The 24734-nt window shown below is 36.3% G+C and overlaps 1 protein-coding gene across 2 annotated transcripts; it reads left to right on the forward strand.

Moving 5' to 3' along the window:
- Positions 1-34: 34 nt before the first annotated feature.
- Positions 35-21882, forward strand: LOC135685938 (uncharacterized). 2 transcript variants are annotated; one of them, XM_089109035.1, is made up of 16 exons: positions 35-2874; positions 5448-5760; positions 6471-6677; positions 7154-7579; positions 8183-8476; positions 9913-10362; positions 11122-11505; positions 12067-13140; positions 13533-14485; positions 14734-16162; positions 16577-16729; positions 17348-17535; positions 18334-18941; positions 19206-19344; positions 20090-20258; positions 20625-21882. In XM_089109035.1, exons 2-16 carry the CDS (start codon positions 5448-5450, stop codon positions 20684-20686), a joined length of 6849 nt encoding a protein of 2282 aa, XP_088965161.1. In that variant the 5' UTR covers positions 35-2874; the 3' UTR covers positions 20687-21882. The 2 variants fall into 2 exon arrangements, with proteins under 2 accessions (XP_088965161.1, XP_065058121.2); XM_065202049.2 differs by having other exon boundaries at positions 35-5760.
- Positions 21883-24734: the final 2852 nt, after the last annotated feature.

Genomic DNA, 24734 nt, shown 5'->3' on the forward strand with positions numbered 1-24734 from the left:
TTGACTTGTCGTTTATCATTTGTCGTTAGGTTCGGTGCCCATTCTTTTGAGCATCTGCTCCTTATTTTCAGAATAGGTTCTTAAGTGTGAAGTCATCAAATATGTTTTTTAAATTTTTCATATTTGACAGCCAGCCTGAAAGGACCCCGTGAAAAACCTCATAATGTAAAAATAAGTTAACTTTGTGAAAAAAAAATGGTGCAAGGTGGACAATGATTCGACGTTTGCCAACGGTTATTTTGCCTCGTAAAAAATGGAACACAGGTCAAATTACAGTGATATGTTGGGAAGCACCTGTGACTATGTCGCCATTTCTCTCCCAATATTAACTTATTTAACTAAAACGAATTAAAGGCTTGGGCTAACATGAAGAATAGACGTCAACAACAGCTACGCCATGATCATCTTCATCTTTACTTGGTTTCGAAGCATAGGTCAAATCTGAGCTAAACATGATTTCTTCCTTTCTGTTGTGGCAAAATGTGGGCAAAATTTCAACAATGCAAAGCAATGGCAAGTTGTAGACATGACCCAGTGACAAAAATCTAAAGGATTACATACACTGGGATATTGTTTTGAATTAAGAAACAGATGAAAATTACGCTTTCTATATCCTTTAATTTGTGTGTAAAATTACTTTGAGATTTTTATGTCATGAAAGTTTTCAATACAGTCTTGAAAGTTAAATCGAAATGTGCCAAAAGCGTGCCGTTCAAACAGTTCTGGATTGCATTGCATTTCCTTCCCATCTGACGTCAATGCGTTGGTTCGAATCTGTGCAGCATTGCAGATTTACTGCCAACTAATTTCATTGTACGGAAGCAACATGAAAGACTCCGTCACCGATTAACGCATGCGCTAACCAACAAGCACCTTTGTAATGCGGCTACTCATCTGTTTGTTTAGATCATGTGAACAGAAAAGTATGGGAAATTTACCCAAGCACTTTTAAGTGCGGTTTCCTTCTTACATATCCGCTGCCACGGTGTTTTTTCTTGTTTACCAGAGTTACTTTAAATACAAAATATTAGCTTAAATTCGCAATTAACTTCCTTTTCTTTAACCAGAGCATTTTCCCCGTTTTAATGGATCATAGATGCAACAAATGCCAACAAATTCATCGCCATTTTACCAGGTTACTCAGTAGCGTAGAAAGGAAAATTCATAAGAGGGGCGAGAAATTTAGATCCTCCGACGAAAATCTAATGAGCACTTTTAATATTTCCCATATTTGAACATAACATAACGACATCAGATCTGAAATAAAACAAAACGAGAGATAAACTCTTATCCTTTATTCAAAGTTAAGTGTCATATATCATACAAACTGAAAAAGTTTCTGTTCGCCTCATCAATAAATGTATTTTTAAGTATCATATCTTATTGAAAGAGATTGCCAATCTGATTCCGCACAACGAAGGAAGTCGTTATTCAGCTTTAAAATCTTTCCTCTTAAAATGGAATACTTATATAGAAATAGATAACTATGTTATATTTCTGACAACATCAGAAATATTTTCGACAAAATAGCAGTTTAGCTTTGCAGGGGGTTTAAAGCCCCCTCTGACCCCCTTCTACCAACGCAACTGAGGTAACTTTTCTTTACATGGAGCTTATTAAACGAGAGATCGACTAGTTATGATGTTTCTGCATAGTTTGAAATCGCGAATCGGCACTTTGTCTCCCAAACATATACACAACTTTTGTTGCAACATAGAGATTGAACCTTGTAATAGACTTGATACTGTTGGTAATGAGCCATTGCTTTTGTATATTTTGCAACAAATTTTGATAATGAGATAAATCGAAATTTTAATGTTGATTGGTTACAGATATTTGCTAGGACTTGCTGCAACTAATGCAACTAAACGCGTACTCATTCTCAAATATTTAGTTTCCAGAAGTTCAGTTTCAGTTCAGTTCTTATTTTTCAATTCCACTACATTCAATTTATCGCTATTAAACAAACAAAATAGCTAAACTACAAGAAAATAAGACGATGTTACATAAAAATCATACATCGGTGAGTGAAATTGTTACAATATAAATTCAAGGAAATAAAGAAAAGAAGATCAATTGTATGGAGGCAAATTCTTAAGGAGGAGCTCTTTTATATTATAACCAATCTTCAGAAGACAGCATAAACGGTCAAGATGGTTTTAACCTCAAATGTCAGGGGTATTTTGACAGGTCTAGATGGTCTTAGCAGATCAAGGAGCTTTTCAGTGGACCTTGATAGCTGTTATTTTCCAAAAGGCTAAAGTGGAGCCTAGAAGAGGCCAATAAACATCGAAAGAATATCCTTGCTTACTTCGTAGGCCTCTTCGTAGATTCATCTTTTAATTAAATTAAATCATATTTTTTATAGTATTTTTATAGTTTTTCAAGTCTTCATTTCATCTAGGTGTCATAGATACCTTTCCGATAAAACCTGACCGTGCCAGAATGTATTCGATTTGCCAAGGCTTCGTTCCTGTTTTTTCATGCTTCATGGGATCTTGCTCCCAGTGGGGAGGGTGTGAAGAATTGGCCCAAACTTTCTTTTGTAACATGGTGCATGTGCCTTCACTTACCCTTTTACGTTGAATAAAGAGGTCTTCCTTATTCTTTCTATAAAGCATTACTAGTATTCTCTTGAGATGAAATTGTAATAGAATTTTTCCTCACATGCAGCAGAACTTCGTTCTTAATTCAGTCGATATTACAATTTAAACCCAGCCCTTTGTGGAAGGAATTATTTAAAAGGCTAAGAGACGAGTTTGCACTCTTTCAGTCCGTGGTCAAGCTGCTGATTCTGTAGTCACCTCCCTTATACTCTTATAGCGTACAGTAGTTGTGCTAAGAGAGTAGGTGCAAGGGCCCTGGCGAAGAAGTGTAAGTAAAATACCTTTTTTTTAATGCTTAGTATCACTTTAGGCCTTTCTCTTTGGAAAGAGGAGGCCTCTTTTGAAGAAGTATTGACGTAAAGCACGAAGGACTGTTTTTGGCTTTTATAAGGGTTAGAGCATTTGTTTGTTTATTAACCAGCCAAATTAGAACATTAATTACATGAACGTCTTCATAGTTCAGTTTTATATATTTTTTCATCTAGGCCTGTAAGTGACATGTTAAAGTAGTTGATTGGTTCATCTTTTGAATCTCGCCACTCAGAAATTGCCCCATTGGTAGTATGTATAGGGCAACGTGTCACTCTATCTTCATTGCGTGCAGTTTTTGCCAAAGATAAATCTGATAAATCATTTCTACTTAATGGCTTTGTGAGCTATTAAAGGTGCCCTGCCCAGTTAATCTTCCCTTTTCCTACCAGAGACCTACTCAAAATCTTAATGTTTTCTAGCAAATGCAAAACGTCGTTTGGTAATTATGTCACTTGTTTTTCTTAGTGTTTACCAATAAGAAACATTTGATTCTCATCAATATAATCAGTAACAATAAGTAATAAAGATGTAATAAGTTTAAAACTCAATCACATTCGGGGTTGGTGAGTTTTTGTTGCTGTTATCTCTCGATGATAAACACTTAAGCATTGCTGCTTTTTGCATAGAAATGCACGTTGTTCTCTAGGGACAACTCAAAGATACCAACAGCTGGTAAGCTCTTTCTTTCTCCCACGAGATATGAAAGACCTCATATGCTCTAATCCTTTGAGATCAGTCAATTGCATCGAATCTGGTATCAAAACAGAAAAACATCACCTAGAAAATGCACTCAGCAGCTGGTGTCAAAATTTAATCATAATAAAAGTAGAACTGGACACCTACGCGAATCCATTATCATAATGCAGCTTGACTGTTTCCAAATCCACAATCAGATACGCCTTGAATTCATGGTTGGACGGGGCTCACTGGGGGGTCTGTGAAATAACCTTTTTGAAGGGAAATCAGCTGGGGAAACCTTTATCCTTGGAAAAAGAAAGTAAATAACCTATTGATTTTAAACAATGGATGGACACTGAGGCTGGAGAGGCGATTGCCCTCCAAAATAGTGTGTTAAAAATGCGCTCTGATATGTGGTTCTGCATTACTGCAACTGTTTTAGGCCGCAAACAAGATGATACTAAATCATCTTGTTTGACTATAAATTAAGATGATGACTATATTTTAACAAGATGACTATAAACTAAGCTAAAATATGACCAAAATTGACAAAAGCTGCAAATACTGAATTATGTGAACAGTTATTTGGCAGTACAGAACAGAATTTTTAAAATGGCTTTGAAAAAAGCAAACAAGGTTTATCTTATTATGTACATGATCTATTATGTATTATGTCTGGGAATATACTTCCCATTGTGTTCTTTCGAAACATGATTTTGACGTTTTATGCTTTGAAGAGTGTCAGACGAAAAAGCTTTAAGTCGTATGTTGTGAAATGTTTGCTTTTTTAAAGCCATTTTTAAAATTCGAAAAAAAAATGTTGATACAATAATATATTTACTTTAATCAATTAAAGTTTGAATGGATCGCCTTGTCTTGATTGGTCACTGCAACGAAGGTACAACAATCTTTTGCCATAACAGTAGCAGAGCAAAAACTTTTCGTTTGTTTTTTCTCCATAGTAATTCTTATATTTAAGGCCAGCAATTTGTGACTTTCTTTATAAAGGTTGATGCATTCAAGTATCGTTGAAAGAAAGTAATTCAAAAAAGATCTTTTTTAATGAATGGATGGAATCAGAGGCTTTGTTAAAGATTTTTTTACAGATGCTGAATTAAGGTGTTGTGAGTGATGAATTATGCATTGTTTTCGCTCTTTTTTGCCATCTGCTGAATTTGCCACAATTCTAATGTTTCCGTGACAGTTCTTCTTGAAAGCTGTTATGAAGAGTGCTGAGCGGTTTTATTCTCAGCAGAACTAAGAAAAAATTCATAAGCATTTATCGAAGCAAAACTCTTCTCACGATTGATTTTACAATGAAAGGGAGGCTTAACAGACCAGCAGTGTACATGCTGACCTCTTTCTGGAGGAGTAATGAAACGCCAATTGCATTTCACTTCTAGTATATTAAGAGTATCGTATCACAATTATCACATACAATGGGATACATATGAACATTGTGCCAGACCTAAAAAAATACTTATCATTCACCAAATTCTGTATAAATCGGTCGTGCATATTACATTTTTAACCCATGGCCTTTATCAAACTACTTGCAATTTCTTCACAGTTTAAAAATGAAGCTTTATTATTCTTCAGCATGCCAAATGTCAATTATTGTTCATACCCAAACCTGTTCTTGGCATACAATAAATATAGTTTGCAGTCCTATTCTGGCAGAAAGCTGCCTACGGACAAAACTGTCTTTCTTTCTATTTGCAGTTACAATCACATTATCATTTCCTACTGGGAAACGTTATTACCCAATCTTAAGCGTCAAAGACCGTTAAAATCCCATTGATATGAAGCTTGCACTGACTGTTTTAGATATCATTCTTTTTCAAATTTAAGATGAATCGCAAAATGAATGACAGCTTGAGGCTCGTCTTTAGCCTGTTCTTTTGGATGATGATATGCCAATCCGCACTGGCAAGAATTTTCAACGACAGAAAGATTGCTGAGAAGGTGCCAGCCGAATTGAAAAGCAAGGTCGATGCACTTCTGCAAGAAAAGCTACAAATTTTTCTTAGAACATTTTTTGGAGAGGATTTTGAGCATGCAACATCGCAAGTCGAAGAAAATTTAGTTGGAGAGAGCAGGCTCTACAAAGGAGGAGAATACTTGCATTTCCAGAGACCTCAAAGGGTTCGCAGAGGACTAAGCAGTGAGTGTTATCGATATTACCCAAACGAGTCGCTTAAAACATTATGATATAGGAAGGCATCGTACCACCCCTCTTCTCCCTTGATGTAGTAGGTTTTAACTCATAATACTTCATCATTATACAACCTAGCTTACGTTTGTATACAGCATTTGTCTTTTGTAGATAGGGGGTGAGAGGGGGCGGAAAACCCCCTGTAAAGCTAAACTGCTATTTTTCGGAAAACTGTCGTGAAATTTAGCATAGTTGTATATTTTTTATTGTATATTTTGATTGACAATTTTACAGCTAAATAGACCTAAAAATATCTGAATAAAAAAAAAAATTTTAATTCCAGTTCTGTTATACAATATAAATGCCTATTAGATTTTTGTCGGAAATTTCTCGGAAGTTTCTCGCCCCACTTATGAATATTCCCATCTACGCCACTGTCTCGAAGCAATTCGTTTGACAATTTAGTGTGACTTCGAGGATATCTGATCCTAGTTACACTGAACCTAGTCTCAAGAGAGTGAATCCGAAGGCAGCATTGCTTCATTAGAAAAATCCTGAAAACTTCAAAGCTAACCCTTTCAGTGCACTTTTTGCTAAGTGCAAATTTCTGTTTAGATATAATTAGATATCGAGAAGAGAAATTAAGTCATTATAACAGATGATATCTAGACGAAACTTAGTGACTTTCCAAATCCCAATATCGTGTCTTAACTTTTCAGACGAGACATCGAATTCATCAGCACCCTTAGATGGTGGTTACTCTAGCTGGTCTACATTTGGCCCATGCAGTGTCTCTTGTGGTGGTGGTACACAACAAAGAATTCGCACGTGTAACAACCCTTCCCCGGCGAATGGTGGAAATAATTGCTCTTTGCTTGGAAATTCCAAAGAAACGCGGAGCTGTAATGTATTTCCATGCATGGCAGGTCTGTATGGATCTCTACAGATAATTTAAATATAGAAAGAGGCATGTTCATTTAGAAAATGAGAAGTTATCGCGACTTATCCAAAGAACATGTGCCACTTTCATTTCTTGCAAACTAACAATGGTCCATGCAACACATTGCAACCTAACTAAACCAAGGATGGTGCGCTTAAAGATAACTTTGTTTCTTAACGCCCTGTATATCTTTTTGTTTACTTGCATCAACGGTTGTTAGATAATACCCCAAGGATGATGTAGAAATATAAAGGTTTTTTCTTTACGAGAAGGAACAGTGCAAGCCGTATTGCCTAGCAGAGCCATAAGCTAGGGTCATTCAACATTATACCCCCAAGCAATTTAAGGGTAGCTAATAAGTGAATTAAACATCTCAAGTTCAAGTTATCTGTTAATGGCTGGATGAAGTCACTAATAATTTAGCCCGCTTACTCGTTTTTGACTGAAACATTCTTTTTTCAGAAAGCTACACATTGAAGCACTTTAACCCACTGCCAAAAGTATCACTTCTCGAGCCGTGTGACGTCAAAAAATTCACGATAGAAAAAACGCATTACTTTGCCGTGGCATACATGACAGAACTGCACGTGTTCAAATGGAACCAAACCAGACAGACGTTTTCTCTTCATGGTCCAACAATTCCTTTACATTCAGCCTATTGCTTCGACGTTTTCAGTAAGGGTGAAGATCACCTCATGGTCATAGGAGAAGGCTTCAAAGTACCCTACCTAGAAGCAAGCGTTTCTAGGGTTCTGAGGTACAATAAGCAGACAGATACATTTGATGACCGCGACAAAATTATCATCCCCGTATCATCACACGAGAAAGTGAAAACATTCAAAGTCCATGGAAAGCCTCATGCTGCTTTTATTGCACATGCTAGCCAATGTAAGTAATTAAATGCAATAATGTGAAACCATGGATTGCAGAGGATTGAAGGGCCTAAACAGTTTTGAGGGGCTAAAAATGCTGAGAATGAAAAGCAAGACGAAGTTTTATATTGTTTAAAGTATATCTTGGAAAAAATAAGGACTTATCTCTCACATTCTCCTTCCCCTGCTTCTGCGGCCCCTGTATAAAAAGGCTTCGTTATACCAGAACTAGTAGGTTTTACAGGGATTAAGAAGTTATGTTGTGATGATACGTAGCAATTTTTCCGTACAAGGGGCCTTTTTTACTAAAATTTTCAACATGATGATGCTGGTTGGGACTTTGCCCCTCGCCCCACCATCCACAATGCCCTGGGCCATATCTCATGGTAGAATGCACCATATGCTCCTTAGCAAAGTACCAGTATAGTAGAAGGGTCAATACATACTCTGGCTCTGTACATACACTGCAAATGACAAAACTTCACCATAACTAACCAAGAAAATCATAACAGCCGATATTACATTAGGTGGTATGTCCCAAGTACCTCTCAAATGCACAGTGCTCTCGTCTGTCTTGAGAAATGCAAAAACCATTTGATGAAATAAATCTTTTTTATAGCTCCTGGATTGGAAATAACAACGACAGCCTGTGATACGAACACTGCCATCTTGAAGTGCGCACCTGACGCAAGGATCACAATAAAGTCTGCTTTCTACGGGCGAAAGAGTTGGTCTGTGTGTGCCCACGGCTGGTATTTCAATATCAATGAGTGTTCTGCACCAACAGTGTTTCCCACCATTGCTGCTTTGTGTGACAACAGAAGTTCCTGTACCATAAAAGCTCCACCAGATGGGGTACCAGATCCTTGCCCGGTGTTCACAAAATATCTTACTATTGTGCATGTTTGTGACAGTAAGTCTGTGTAGATATAAAGAAATTTTAATATCTACGTCCATATGTATTTTATAGACTTGGCGAGAGATTGCAAGCCCTTTGCTCCGTTAAAAAAGCTTTGCTACAGTTAAGCAATCATATGGAACTTTGAGACAACCACGTAGCTGTATATGTTGCCTAAGGGGCCAAACTCAAGCAAGAACCATACCTGAGGGGGGCAGGCTTTAAAACAAGAAAACAGATATAAAACAAACATAGATATTTGGACTAAATCAAGATCATGGAATTATAAATATGCCAAATTTTCAAAATGTCTTTTGGAAAAACTGTAGCCAGAGGAGGCAAGTTGTTGCCAAAATTATCATGCCCCCCGCTTTGAGATTTACTTAAATGTCCATAATAATGAGTTTCAACCATTTACTCTGTTGTTCAGAATACAAGAAGACCTGGAATACAACTAAAAGAGTTTGAAATCCTGTATTAAAACGTCTAGCAATAGAGTACCATATAAACAAAAGCCTTAAAAAAATCGGAGCCCTGGAGGAAGACTTTGGTTGACATACCTCAAGAAAATTGAAATTTATAAAAATTTAAGGGTCCACAAGTTACGTTGAGAGTCTTCAAATGAAAGTATTGCGAAATTTAAGCTGGAGCGTTGGGGAAAAGTTGAAATTTAACTTACTAACTAGGTTATTATTTTCAAAAGACTTTCTTGTTTTCTTGTTTTAACGTGAACTGGGATGTTTTAATCTCGCTTCTATTTAACAGAATTTAAATAAGTCTTTATGTTTCTGTTAAACACGGTTTGTGAAATAAAGTTCTAAGTTCAATAAGCTTGGATTAATAAGCAGATTACCGAAAAATGGCGCGTACGCTTTTTGTAATAAAAATGAAATGAAAGTTTGCACAAGATGTCAAACAGTCATTTAAAATGGCTGAAAATGACCAGACTTGCCCACAATCGTTTTAGTCTGTTTAAATGTTAGCTTAAGGCATTCAAAGCCCTGCAAGAAAACATGGCAAAATTCGCAAAACTCCAAATCCGTATTCTGAACCCAATTGCCGCTTTAATTTGCAATGCCTTTCACACAGGCTGATTTATCATTAGACCACTCTATTCCTTTTTTCTATCTAATATATGGCTCTCTCTTATCAGAACAGAAACACTGGCGGCACGACATGGATTTATTTCTTTTAAGGCACACGATTGGCACTGTCAGTGTAATTACCATTGTTCTACTCTGGTATTCAAGAATTATCCTATGTAGACATTGAATTATTAAAGGTTGTTTGGAAATCAAGTTTAAACGAAAAGGAGTATGTTACTTAGGTTTAAGAAATTGGGGACATGACTATTGGCACAATAACCTTTCTAAAAGTATGTTTAAGATTTGATTCGGTTCTAGTAGGCCAAGGTATACTTTAAAAAAGACGTATTTTTCCCCATTTTCTAGGATACAGTGTAAAAACAAATCCAAAGATTTATGTGTGGGAGAATAACGCCTTCCAGCTCCTGTTGAATAACAAACTTGAAGTCTATGGTGCAACAGACATTGAGGCATTTTCCATTCACCACAAAAGTTTCCTGGCTGTTGCAAATTCCAAAAATGACGAAGGGGAAACTCAAATTGATTCTGAAATCTTCATCTATTCGCCAACAGCTAGAGCTTTTGAATCTTTCCAGAAACTAAGAACAGAGGCTGCAAATGACTGGGAGTTCTTCTCAATTGGCGAAGGCCTAACAACGGAATACTTTTTAGCTGTTGCAAACAAGTATAAAGTTGATTCAAAACAACGAAGATTTTATGAAACAGAATCTGTTATTTATAAATGGAACTGGAATCTGTTTGTGCCGTTTCAATGCATAAAAACTACAAATGCACAGAAATGGAAATCAATTAAAGGTAGCACATTTATCGAATTTTTATTGGATAACTTTGTTGAATGGTAAGGAAAATCAGGTTACAAACCTATCACTCCCGTCATGTTATAAATGACCAGAAAATTGGACTTTTTTAATACATTTTTCAGCATAAAGGTCAGTTGGATGGTTATCCTTTCCAATTTTTGCAATAAATTGATCATGACCTCTAAAAACCTTCATGCATTGCCAGCAATTTACACGAAGTACTTTGTAATACACGTCATGCCAAAATGCCTTGCATTTAGCATATTTCTTTCGCGCATATTTCAGAGCTATTAAGAGAAACAAATTGCATTGAAATTTATTATCATAATACATTATACATTACTAAAAATGATTAAGATGATAAAGTTTGGACTAGCGTGATATACGAATTTTCCCAAAGCTCTGAAATTTAATAATTCCTTTGTAAAGGGGAATGCTTATACTGCCTGATATTCAATTACAAGATATACTGTGACTCTGTGAGCAAGTATGTTACATTAGGAATTTCAGAATTTCAGAGTTTGTATGTATTGGAATTGCTATGAAATTGCTACAAAGATATAATGAGCACAAGAAAGATACAAAATAAAATTGATTAAAAGGCACTTCCTTAATCGTATGAACATCGATTTCCAATATTTTTATCTGTTTTCACTTCAATGAACCACATCTTTATTCCCCTTCCCCTCTCTCCATCCAACACAACTCTCAACGAGACAATATGCGGTGACGTCAGCTACTATCTTGTTTGTAGGAAAAGATGGCCGATTTCTGCTGGCTCTTAAAAGTGGAAACAATGGAACTATTTCTTATTTTGGTTATGATGGTTGGCGGTTCTTTCGCTACAAGACGAAAGAAGACTTTCCTGGGTCATCACATTCGATTTCTCTTATATACAGCTTTAGCATCGACAACCAGACAATGCTTTTAGCTCATCGTAGCGATTATGCAAATAATGTCTCCAAAACATCAAATCTGTTCGAAGTAAAGTTTGTTAAAGAGTTTGCCAAGTTTTCAATGATAAATCATACATTGTCGAAAATCCACGAGGTTAACGGCTCACTGAATAGGCTTTCGGCTAGAGTAGAATCGATGATTGAGAATATGGTCATGCTTAATGGGACAAACAATATTTCAGGTATGGTTGTAGAATTACTTCTTCTGTGTACGCTGAAAAGTCTGAGAACAAGTCCTTATAAACATTCTTTGATCTGTTACACTCGGTAAAACAGCGTAAGGTTGAAAGTAACCTATCAGGAATCGAATAAATATTGCTGATATTTGATGACAACAGTGATAGACTTGAGGAAAATAAAGGAATAAAGCTCACGTCTAAACGCTTTCCTTATTTTGTTTATTTCTTGATGGGTTCTTCCAAGGCTTTGTCGTACTGCTCTAGAATGCATAGAAGCTTCTTCTGACTCATTTGTAGTCTGCTAATTTTTATGACTATAGATTACTTTCATCGCGCTTGAATATCGTTTTTCAATACGTCTTAAGTTTGCAAATTGATATGAGACGCCATACCTGTAAGGATGAACTCGAGAGAAGAAAACTTGAAACATAAAATGAAAGATGAAAGCTTTCTGACATTTAAGATGAAAGGTCTCTAAGGCTGAAGCACAAAAGTATGCTTTCTTAAATTTATTTCTTAGTAGCAATGTAAATCGCCTCTTAACCAGGTTTAAGTTCCATTTAGGCCACAAGACATTCGAAGATGTTACAGTTCTTGGAGATATTACAACAGTCAACGGGAGCTTTGGCACGGTACAGCTTTCAGCAGAAGATCAAGAGACAATAAACAGGCAAAGAACACTGCAGCTGGATATTGTCAAACGAGAAAGCGAGCTACAAAAACTTCTAGCTGAGTCACAAAAGTTGTTAAGCAAGACTAAAAATCAAGTTGTAACGGGTGATTATGAGTTCACAGGACCTATTGTAATCAATTCGTTGACGGCAGCCGATATAAAGGTCTCTGGCACTGTGAATCACATCGATGTTAATAGATTGGCTAATAATGCATTATATATCGATCAAAGTTATACTATTTGGGGAAACAAAACATTTTCTGATGATGTTATTTTCAGAAAAAGTCTTACGGTTAATGGACAAATCGATGGAGTCAACACTTCAGACCTTGTGCTCCTCACTACAGACCAAGTTATCTTCGGGCGAAAAACATTCGCTGGTGATGTCACCTTTAACGCAAGTGGAAGTTCATGGAAGAATTTAGAAATCAGAGGCCTTGTTAACGGACATAATATTTCTCATCAGGAACTGATGACCGTTTGGGGCGACCAGACTGTAACAGGTAATTACAACTTTTCAGAAAACGTCACACTAGAAAAGGATATGACAGTGGGCCTAGTCAACAGCAGAAATTTGACCAAACTGTACGAAGATGCAGTTCTGCTCCATTCAACGCAGAACATAACAGCACACCAAACATTTGCTGGTGATGTTGATGTCGAAGGTAGTTTGATCATGGCGCCTGGAAAGCTAGTAGATGGAGTTGATGTTTCAGCACTAAGCCAGGATGTGCTAAGCAGAACTAAAGACCAAAATATCACTGGATCAATCCATTTCAACGGCAATGTGTCGTTCAATGATGCATTGCGGGTAGAAGGTTTGATAAATGGAATTGATGTCGCGAAAGATATTGTTTACCTTTCAAAAGACCAGGTCATCACTGGAGACAAAGTCTTCATTGGAAATTTAACCTTGCATGATAATATTGATGTGGCTGGTTTGGTAAACGGAGTCAATATCTCAGGTAACTACTGGTTTTTTTTAAGTTTTCAAGAAGAAACTTCAAACTATAATAAGGTTGTTATCTTGAAATACAATCAAGATAATGATTTGCATGAAAGCGTTAAAGGATAAAGGTTTAACAACAATAGATTCGAGGTTCAATTGATGTACATAAATTATCATACATTTAACCTTATTATACACATGTAGGCACAGGTAATTTTCTTAGTTTCTCTATCAAATACCCATAACAACATTTCTTTTAATTTAAATTGCTTTCACTTTTAAACTAAATGGTAAAGAAAAGGCAAAATGAAGTCATTCGTGGATCTCTGAAACCAAAGATCAAAAAGCACAGAATAAGATGAAGTTGAATGATTTTCCAGCTAGAAAAGGTTGTGTTTTCTTTCACAGGTGATTTGATGACGGTGAGTGATGACCAAGTCATAACTGGTCAGAAGACTTTTGATAATGACTTGGAAGTACAAGGGGACATAATGATGGAGGAAAATATGACTGTGGATGGCGTCGACGTTTCAGAATTAGCTGAAAATGCGATGTACAAGCACATTCCACAAACAATTACCGGAGATAAGGTATTTGAAAGAATGAATGTAAACGACATGACAGTGAAAAGCAACAGTAGTTGCTATATACTTGAATTGCTGACGAATCTTACTGACAAAACCGTGAAAACAAACACACCAGCAAACATAACTGGTACAAAAACCTTCACAAAGAAACTTTCCATCCTAAATGACTTGAATGTAGCTGGGTATTTGAATGATGTTAGTGTTCCTCAAGACATGGTTCTATTGAAAAATCCTGGCATCATTCGTGGCGTGAAAACATTTCAAAATATTATTGCTATGATGGGCGATGTCAAAGTAGAGGGGACAGTAAATGGCCAGAATATAACAGAACTGTATCAAACTGCATTACGTTTGACCGGAGACCAAGTGATCACTGGGAAGAAAACCTTTAAAAATGGCATCAGAGTCAAGAAAAATTTAAATGTTACAGAGTCGTTGAACAGCATAAAGATACCTGATGATCTTGTACTGCTGAAAGGAAGCGAAGAAATCCGCGGACATAAAACCTTTGGAGGACCTGTTCATGTTGAAAGTTTATTTGTGGATGAAATGACTGTTCATGGCTTGATTGACGGAGTGAATATTACAGAGCTCAACCGAACTCTCATTCGGAAGTCTGGTGACCAAATAATAAGGGGTGACGTATCGTTTGAGAAAGGCTTCGTCGTCACTGGGAATTTGAACACTGGTGGAAATATCAATGGGTATAATTTGACTGCATTGAATGAAGATGCGATGAGAATCACAGGAGACCAAGTCATAACTGGAAGAAAGGTATGTTGCACGAAGTACCCCAGTTTTTGCAGCCATTTGCTTTATACTTTCTTCCTGTGAACTGGTTTTAGTAAAATAACTTTTCAATGTTCAAAACTTCAAACACTTCCATCTTTTAAGGTTTTTTGTCGTGCTGCTACTCTCTTGCTTTTCACGTTTCAATAAGGAGCCACAAGAACCCTTTGCGAATCGATAATTTAAATTGTTTTGTTTTGAGATCATTATAAACTTATACTTTCCCTTTATAGACATTTGCAAGCTCCGTGTCAGTTACTGGTACATTAACAGTTGATGGAAGAGTAGATAATGTCAATTTAACCGAACTTTCTTTGAACGCTGTTTCTTTGGATGGGGACCAGAAAATTCATGGTCAGGTAAATTTTTCTTCGGACGTCACAGTGGAAGGCAATGTCGAGGTTTCTGGTCTCGTGAATGGCATCGATATAAATAGGCTTCAAAATGATGCCTTGTATAAAGTTGGTAATCAAACTATATTAGGAAAACTCGCCTTTAAGAACTTGACTGTAAAGGGAGACGTGGATTTGAATGGGACAATAAACGACATTGATGTATCAGAAGATGTTGTTAAGTTGCATGGAAATGAAGCAATGGCAGGTCAAACCTTCGTAGATGATGTGTTGATCAGGGGGAACATGAATGTGACTGGGTTAATCAACGGGGTGAACGTAAGCCAACTGGATAAAGATGCTGTCAAGTTAAACGGTTTGCAGGTTATCGAAGCAAAGAAAACATTTTCTGATGACGTCATCATTCTCGGGAACTTTACTGTAGATGGGCTGGTGGATGGTGTCAATATCACTGAACTCAGCAAAACAGTACTTGATGTAGATAGTGACCAAATTATCCAAGGTTCTTACGTCTTTAAAGACAACATTACTTTTATCGATCCAATACAAATATCAGGCTTAGTCAACGACATTAACATCACTGATTTCAGTCAAAATGTTGTTACAAAAAGTACAAACCAGACAATTCTGGGAGAAAAGATTTTCAAGAAATTCAAATCTAAGAGGATGGACGTTGGAAATAATGTAAATGTGCAAGGCCTTATAAATGGAATCGATTTGTCAGAACTTGATAAAAGGACAGTGAGAATCTATGGCAAGCACATTATCAATGGAATTAAAACGTTTACAAAGAAAACTACTTTTGAAGGCAGTTTGATTGTTAATGGAACGGTTAATGGATTTGAAATTCCACAGGACCTCGTACTCTTGTCAGGGAATCAAACTGTTAACGGTAAAAAGACCTTTGAAAATGGCATTCGTATTGAAGGAGACCTCAGTGTTAGTCCAGGATCAACAGTTGATGGGGTCGATGTGTCTGAGCTAGCGAAAAATGCTGTGTATTTGAACAAAACCCAGATAATATCAAGCCCAATGCAATTTGCCACTGACCTCCACATACCTGAAATGAGGACCAATGGATTGGTGAATGGGGTGAACATTTCTAAAGAAATCCTGTTTTTGAAAAGTGGAAAGCAAGTTGTCACTGGTAAAAAGATGTTTGAAGATGTTGTCGTTGAAGGTGATTTGAATGCAGAAGGAAGAATAAGTGGTGTGGACCTTCACGAAATTAACCGTACCTCGATGTTTACTGACAGAGACAACGTTGTTACTAGCAAGAAAATCATCATTGGCGATGTTCATCTGAAAGGTATAAGATTTTTGCTCGTGTATATAAGTGTTTCTGATTGCATTTATAAGTATACTGTTCTGCTCTATGGGCCAAGGTATGCATAGCTCTGCCTATACAGCATTCAGTACTTTGTGACGATTGGTAAAACAGTAATTTTGATAAGTAATCTTTTAGATATATAGCTAGTATATTGAAACTGTCAAAATATATAGCTATTTAGCTTCACTTTTCTTTTTAGCTATCTACTCTTTTGTACCTTCGTAATATGATAACTGCGCTGAAATTATATTTATATATATACCTGTACCATATTTCTTGAAATAACCACTTCTTTTATTATACCTTGAAATAACTAGCAGGCTACAGCAATTCCGCCTGTATACGGGACTGAATTAGGTTAATTCGAGTAACAAAATCTGCCTTGCTTTTCAGAAAATGTAACGGCTAAGTCGATCGATGGTGTCGACAATCTTCAACAACATTACTTGACAGCAAAAGGCACACTAGATCCAATGATTTCAAAGCTAAATGCATCGGTAATGAAGCAGCAACAGGCAATTGATGGCTACGTAGAGTCAACACAGAGTAAGTAAGCTTCAATTTGAAATGTAACGTTCTTTGAATAGCTACCATGTCAAGGAAATAGGAAGGATTTAATTTGATTGTATTTACACTAAAACACGAGTAAAGCTGTTCGCTCTGTGTTATCTTTGGTGGAAAACGCGGAAAGTAAAAGTAAAGTACAAGAAAAGTAAATTTGAATGTACCAAATGTTACGCGTGAGCGTGAATATATTCCGTTAAAAAGGTAGAGACAATTAATCTAAATAGAAAAAAAAATTTACCAAAAGAAATGCATGCTTTTCCATTGTCGGTTTTATAGAATCTGATGTTCAACTGTATGCATAGAAATATTAGCATGACTAAGATGCAATAAACGAAGAACAATTCAGTGCAAAAATGATTTTGTAATGCAAAAATAAAAACACGATAACTGATATTCTGCTCAATAAAAGCATCCCTGAACAGTATTTTTGACATCATGACGTAAAATGTTGAGAGTCTGTTATTCAAATTGTAATCATTTTGAGAGATTCAGAAATGATCATGCAATTTGTCTTGATATCAATCTTTTGAGCTTCATTCCTTCATGACTTGCCGTGCATTAGAAACATGTATTCAATAACAGTTTCCATTTTTTTAGCCTTGAGGCAAAAGCTAGAATACTTTGTAAGTGAGCAGATAATGTCAGTGGATAGCAACGTAGCATCATTCGATGCCATTGGTTACAACGACACTGCAATGCTGATCACGGCTGACCAACGTACCAATAAGAACTCAACTATTTACAACAGAAATTCTGCTACCAAAATCTTTGTTCCGGCGAACAAGGTTGTTCTTTATTGCCTTTTCATCTCAGCACTTTTAAAAAATTTTAATGTTTCAATGCTATTTGGAATGGTTCACCATGTAGACCCATTATTATGGCCCTTTCCTTGTCTTGACAGTATCTAGAAAATAGAAATCAGGACAGCAACAGGGAAATCAAGAATTTTATAAATTAGGAAAGAATTATTTTTTTAGAGTTTTTTTACCTCCCATGACTAGAGCATTTATTCATCACTCTTCAGCAAGGCAATAAATATACAGTTATTGTTCTGATAGTTTTGGAAGGCTTTTGCCCCTTCCTGATACCAGTTTTTGTTGTGACACTTTTCATATTATTGGCATTTTATGAAACTGTGTGACAGTTACATCATAAATTCTCTTCCGTGTTCAGTGACTTTGCATTGTCAACAGCATTTGAAATCTCTATATTTGCCCTTTAAACATGCAGCATAACTTTTATTTTAACTATAATAACATTGATGGTTCTACAAGATACAAGGTTGTGTCTTGTTTGACATTATTCTTATCAAAATATGCAGAAAATTTAATTTGCTCGCCCAGCAGAGGCATAAATATCAGCTTTTTCAAATTTGGAAAACGTTTGTTGAAACGAAGGTATCCTACATTTGTGCATTATATTTTGCTAATTTCTTGCATAATAATATTATTGGCCTACTCGGTTTACAAAAGTTGTAAAGAGGATCCTTTTGGCAATAGTATCCATTAATGCTTAATTACGGGACGGCTACAGTCTTCGTATCTGCTATATCACAAACTAATCATATTCATTTGCTTTTTCAGATTGCGCTCTTTGGTGCTGCAGATATAAAGATATTCAATGAAAATGGCCAAATATACACAGCTGTGGCAAACAGCGACTCGTCAAATCCTGGAGCGGATCGAAGTGCCATTTACAGCTTGAATGTGAAAAACGGGTTCTCGTATTCGAAAAGAGATTCGTACGATACCAGACGACCAAAAGTTGTTCACGTTACGGCATTCGGTAAAAGTCATATCGTGACGTTTTCAAACACGTACAATGCAACATCATCCACACCCAACTGTGTATCCACAACTCCGTTGCTCTACAATCTCTCAAGCGGTCTTTTCCGTCCATTGGTTTCTTTCTTTGGATGCGGCATTGTGAAAGTGATCACAAAGCAGATAGATTCAAAGCACCTCTTCGTCGCCTTTATCCAAACAACAGTACATGGCGGTAAGGAGGTACTAGTGTACACGGTAAGTGACAAGGGGGTGTATGCTCCTGCGCAGACGATCACGACTTATGTTGCAACAGATCTGATCTTCCTCGAAGCAAATGGAGAACTGTTCCTGGCCATTGCTAACCAGTACCAGTCAAGTGATGTTTCCGTAGAGAAAGACGCTCGAGTTCCTATTCTAATATACCGGTGAGTTACAGATCATAGATAAATCGTTAAACTCTATTTATGTAAAGACATCATTAGAAATGAGTGAAAAGGACAGCATACTTACCCATAAAACTGTCTTCTCTCCCTATCAACTTCTACCTCTTTTCTAGTGTACCTCCTGGCCTTTTAAGCTTATTTGAGCAAATAAATGTAGAAATAGAAAATGTATTCAGTCAGTCAGTCAGTCATCTTGCTAATCATCATGAATGTATCTAGTAATTATTATCGGAGTTTGTCTTTTAGGCATGACAAAGCTCTGAAACGGTTCATTCGATACCAAGATCTTGTGATTCTTGGATCGCAATATCTTGATACATTCACAATCGACAATTATGCTTATTTGATTGCTACGAGCAAAGATCAAGGCACTACTATTTTCCAGGTGAATGTTTTCACTTTTTTCACATAAAATTAGAAAATTTAAACAACAGGAGGGTCATAAGTAACACTATTAAAGAAAACGCAGGATTTGTGTCTACCCTTAACATAATAACTAACTTGCGTCAATGATTATGAAACTCTAATTCCATTTGCGCTTTAATTTGTGATAGCAGACCGCGAATGGTTATTTGATAGACGAATTTGATAATCATTTTTGACTGACTCATCTTTCTGGTCTACCTCAGCGTATCATATTCGTAGAGTTTCTTGGGCCTACCTTAAATTCAGTTTAAAGTTCAAATCAATAATCAGTAGATTTAATGACAATAATAGAAGGTTTTAGGAAATCAAAGCTTTTTTTAGAAACCAATGCCGAATTAAGCCCAAATTTGGCTTGATGCTACAACATAAAAATCATCGACGTGGGAGACATATGGGCTAGGATGCTTCAGAGGGATTTTTGGATTTCTTTCTAGAACATTCTTAAGCTTTTATGCATATGCTAATGGCTACTAATCGATTTGAAGTTACTTTATACTGAAGATAGCAGTTGTATTATATAGCAGACACAATATAGCAATCAAGACAACGTTGTCCATTTTGACACTTTTCGACACTTTTCTTGCTGACTCGACACAACAGTAAGACAGCCTTGAATGGTAGCATTTCTCGCTGCTCCTAAGAAACTTCTAAGCCGCAAGAAAAGCAAATGCTTGCTACTTTAAATAATGCTGTCGTTTTTTTAGTTCTTTGGCAGTGGAAAATTTGCCAAAGTTAATTCAATTCGAAGCAAAGGAATGAAAAACGCAATCAAACTAAGAGCGTGGACAGTAAAGGATGAAATATTCGTTGGATTGTTATCTACAGAAACGGCAGATCACAATACGTTAGAAATATTCAGAGCTGTTAAAAGTGGTATGTCGAGGATATTTCTTACATTCTTTGATTTTTTGCAGAATTGTAGTTCTATTATGGATTAAAAACTAGCTCCATATTCAGCAAGCTTAAGATCAGAAAAGATTGAATGAGCTGATAGAAGTCATCACCGTCCTATTTACTGTTTGTTTATGAACTTTAGAGAGGTAAATTTCCCTGAAAAGATTAATAGGTAAATACTAATTCAGATATCATACTGAAATTCATAGATTCGATAAAAAAATTGAATAACTTTCCAATGTACGATTTCCTTACCAACACTATTACGAGCCTCAAAGCTATAAATTCTTCATCACGTTTTTGCCTACAGTGTTTTTAGTAGACTTAATATTTTATTTTTTCTAGTTCCTTTGACTGCAACGCAGCTGAGGGAAAAAATTGAAGCTGCCAAGAAAACTGGAGAGTAATAAATGTTGACTGACATTAAATTTTATAATTTGTACTAACGCTGTGTTAAGCCTAACATTTTACGAAAAAATTCCTTCAATGGATACGAAATATTGACCTAATGATGATAATGCCTCATGTATTAAAGATATTTGCTAAATGACACACAACTTTGCAGGTCCTCCGAGAAAGGGGTCAATGGCCATTACTTTTTCCTATAACATTAGAAATTTTTCAATGTCATTTTTATGGGTGTTAAATTTTCCCCTGTCCCCCTCTTTCCAACCTGTTTCGGAGCCCATGCTTTGCCATGTGAAGCCACTATTTCTTGTTTGATAAGCAAATCTGTAATAGAAGTATGGCTTGTTCTGAAAAAAATCACGAATAAGTGATTATTTTTGTAATTAATCATAATTTAAGAGTCACATGCAACGATAACTCAATAATGAAGTGAAATCCTGATGAGAGTTTTTTGCATAAGATCGACCAAGATAGGACGAAACCAAGATTCAATGATGATTTCCAAGGAATTTTAAAAAAACAGTAAGTTTCTCGATCAAGTTTTAGTACAGACCCCTTTGGCACGGAACATGAGTAGAATTGATTCATACAATCAAAGTAGGCTTATTGTAAAATTAATGATATTGAAAATTTTTTTTAACAATTATTTTAGAAAATATTTGAAAGTTCAAACTTAGATAGTAACAGTAAATTTCTGTAACTCGCTAATTATTGATTAAATTAATTGTAGAATTTAAATTGCATTTTGATAAAGAAAGTATTTCGCTGAAGCATATGCTCAAAATGAAAACTGATTAATTAAATCTACGTTTATTAACTGTAATTTTTGAACAAAATTTTTTAGGGGTAGCTAGACTCAATACCATGAAGAAATAAATGTGAAATAACATATATCAGTCGATATTACAGTATAAGCAACCCTAATTTTATTTTTCTATATATATTATGTATTATCTGATTTTCTTTATTTTAAGAGGAAGCCCGATCTATAAAGCAACGCAAAGATTAAATAAATGACAATTTACGCAAGCTTTGAAACAATGCCTTGCACGAATTTCTTTTTCATTTTCAGATATCGCTGCATAATTATACAATAGCATGACAATTATTTTTAACAGTATAAATGAATGAGTTGATCATGTAAAATTTATTAGAAAAATCGAAAATATATTTTACACCTGAATGGTAATAATGACACAGTGTATTTTTTGTTTTCGGTCACTGGTATTTTGAGCCAACGATTTTATGAGACCCTGTATATTATACTACCAATTTTATTTAGGAAACTTGATACCTTTATTGTGTTGAAAAACCATAATTAAAGACACACACACCATCATTATTTGTTCTTAGAGTTTTGCTGCATTTCGGCAGGCGCCTCAGCAAGAATTGAGAGTGATCTTTGCGTTCCTCTAAAGTTCGTTAAGTTCAGGTTCAGGTTCTGTAGATTCATTGCGTTGAACTCGGTTCGTTTTTCGCCATTTGAATTGCCCCATTCTTCCGTGGTCTAGTCCTTTGGTGAATACGGCCTCTATTACCTAGCCTAACAGCGCATCATTGCCACTAGACGAAAGTGTTTTTAATTGTATATTTTGTCGCACTCCATCGTGTTTTTCTTCAATGTGCCTCTGGCTCAAATTGAGGTTTTGTCCTCATACTTCTTTATATGTTCGTTTATTTCTTCCCCTATGTTTTTCGCCGTTTCACCAATATATAACCCGTCATTATTTCCTTGTCTGGTGCACCCTTGACATTTCATTTGATAAGCAATCCTTCTGCTCTTACATTAAGGTAATGTAATGTGTCCATACAATTTTCCTGCTCTTTCAACCAATCAGACTTTCAGTTCTGCGTCTTTCAGTGCACTTCTGCATTTTTTGCTGACTCTTCATTTGGCGTTGCTTCCACAACCATAGCTGTTTCGTGACCACCCTTTTTATACCATTTAAATCTTTCCCTTCTGTGCCAAAATTTATCCCTGTACATCGGACACTTTCTAGTTCTATCACGTTCAACTGTCGTATCGATTACTTCCTTAGATTTCTTATAGTACAACACCCTGTCCTCTCGTGAATGGAATTGTCTAGTTTCCATACTGCTCGACCTGATAGTCATAAATAAGCATGATTAATAGTCGTGAATTAGCATGATTAATATTTTCAAGTAAAAGGTTAGGGTTAGGTTTAGGGTTAGGGTTAGGTTTAGGGTAAACTAATTACGTCATCAGGTCGAGCAGTATGAAAACTAGACAGCTTCCTTGTGAATATCCTGAAAACTTCATTCTGTGATTGTAATGTTGCACGTGGGCTGATCTTTCCTTTTCATTACATTTCTCGTAATGCGTACAAGATCCGAAACTAGAATGCTTATATTTGTTTGCATAGAGAGGGCTGATTCTTTGCTGATGACTTTTTGACTTGTCATCTGCTTCATATAGTAGGAGTGAAGGATTTGGTACTTTTTGTCACCTTCAGTGTTAACATGTTCTATCCACAGCTCCAAAACAGATCACCTTCTGTTCTCATGGTTTGATGAGTAGTTTATTGTTACATGGATACACTTATGAATTGACTTGGCAATTTTCTGGATTGATTTTATTGCTATTTCATCCGCTTCTTTTGTTTCTACCTGTCATCAACGTCATCAGCACCACGCCGTACCTAGGATTGTCATCACAATGACCACGTACCTAGGATAATTGTCACCAACGTATCACTGTACATCCTGACTTTTATTCCTTTGCCTTGATTAGGGTAGCCAGATTGGCTTTTTTTAAGCCAAATTTTGCTATTTTGGCTTTTTTTCGATTGGTTTGGCTTGCAAAATTTTCATTTGGCTTATTTCTTATTTTTGGCTTCTTTTTGGCTTTTTTTCGTCCATAGTAGTCAACAATTTTTTTCTCAAAATTTGTCTGGCATTTCTTACTTCAGACGAAATGAATGCCCTTTCTGACCTCATAAGGTCAGCGAGACAATAATAGCATTTCCAGCAGACTATTTTCTCATTGAACTACACACATCATGTGTTGTTCTGTGACGTATGACGGCATGACGTTTCCGGCAATGAATCACAATGGCCAGGGTTATCCATATTTTGTTGTTTTGAATGTGAGGCACCCACTTATGAGGTTCGTTTTTTCAAAAATCATAATATAGAATAGTAACACCCTTTTTAATTGCATTTTTCCCGAATTAGAAAGCACAAGCACTCTATAAAAGGGCCGTTGATAAAAAATTTTATAATCTAAATTCGAACAAACCAGTGGATGTCTTATTTATGTTACGGTACAATTTTCAAGAAAGGTTAAAATGAGTCTCAGCAAGTCATTTAAAGGTACAAAATGTCAGCAAGCCAACCTAAAGTCTCAAACCTCAAGCAACACCTCAACCCTGTTCCGTTACAAGCTGCCGAAAATTTTTTGGTCAAAAACCAAAAAAAGGCGGAGAAACAAAGAAATTAGAAATTCAATTTGCTGTCGCCATAGCATGCCACAGTGCAATCATGTCCATAGACCGTATTGGAGAGATAATAGTACGTGGTGGAACTGGTTCAAAGTTAGAGAAAATGAAGCTGCATCGCACAAAGTATGCCAATCTGATAAAGAATGTTGTTTCATCAGCTTTACACGAAGATTTGTGCAAAGATATGACTGGTGGAAAGTTTTGTGTCATGATTGACGAGTCGACAGATGTTGCCTGCTTGAAGTACCTTTGCGTAGCAGTGAGATTTATAGCAAGGTGGAGAAGAAGATTGTCACTGCCTTTGTTGGTTTGATACCAGTCGTCAGTGCAACTGGAAAGGATTTGTTCGACGCCATGAAAGCTTGTGTGGAGGCTGCCTGGTTGAAGATGAGTGGCTGTGTTGGGTTTGGCAGCGACGGAGCATCAGCCATAGTTGGTGAGCATGACTCAGTTTGGTCCAGGGTCAGGACTGAATCGCCCAACTGCAACATAATGAAATGCATATGCCATTCCTTGGCCCTTTGCGTCAAGCATGCATTCGAGCAGATGCCATCCCATCTTGGCTTCCTTTTGAGTGAGATTCCGA

The sequence above is a fragment of the Rhopilema esculentum genome, chromosome 6 (assembly GCF_057945365.1).
Source record: "Rhopilema esculentum isolate cy_ngs chromosome 6, ASM5794536v1, whole genome shotgun sequence".
NCBI lineage: Eukaryota > Metazoa > Cnidaria > Scyphozoa > Rhizostomeae > Rhizostomatidae > Rhopilema > Rhopilema esculentum.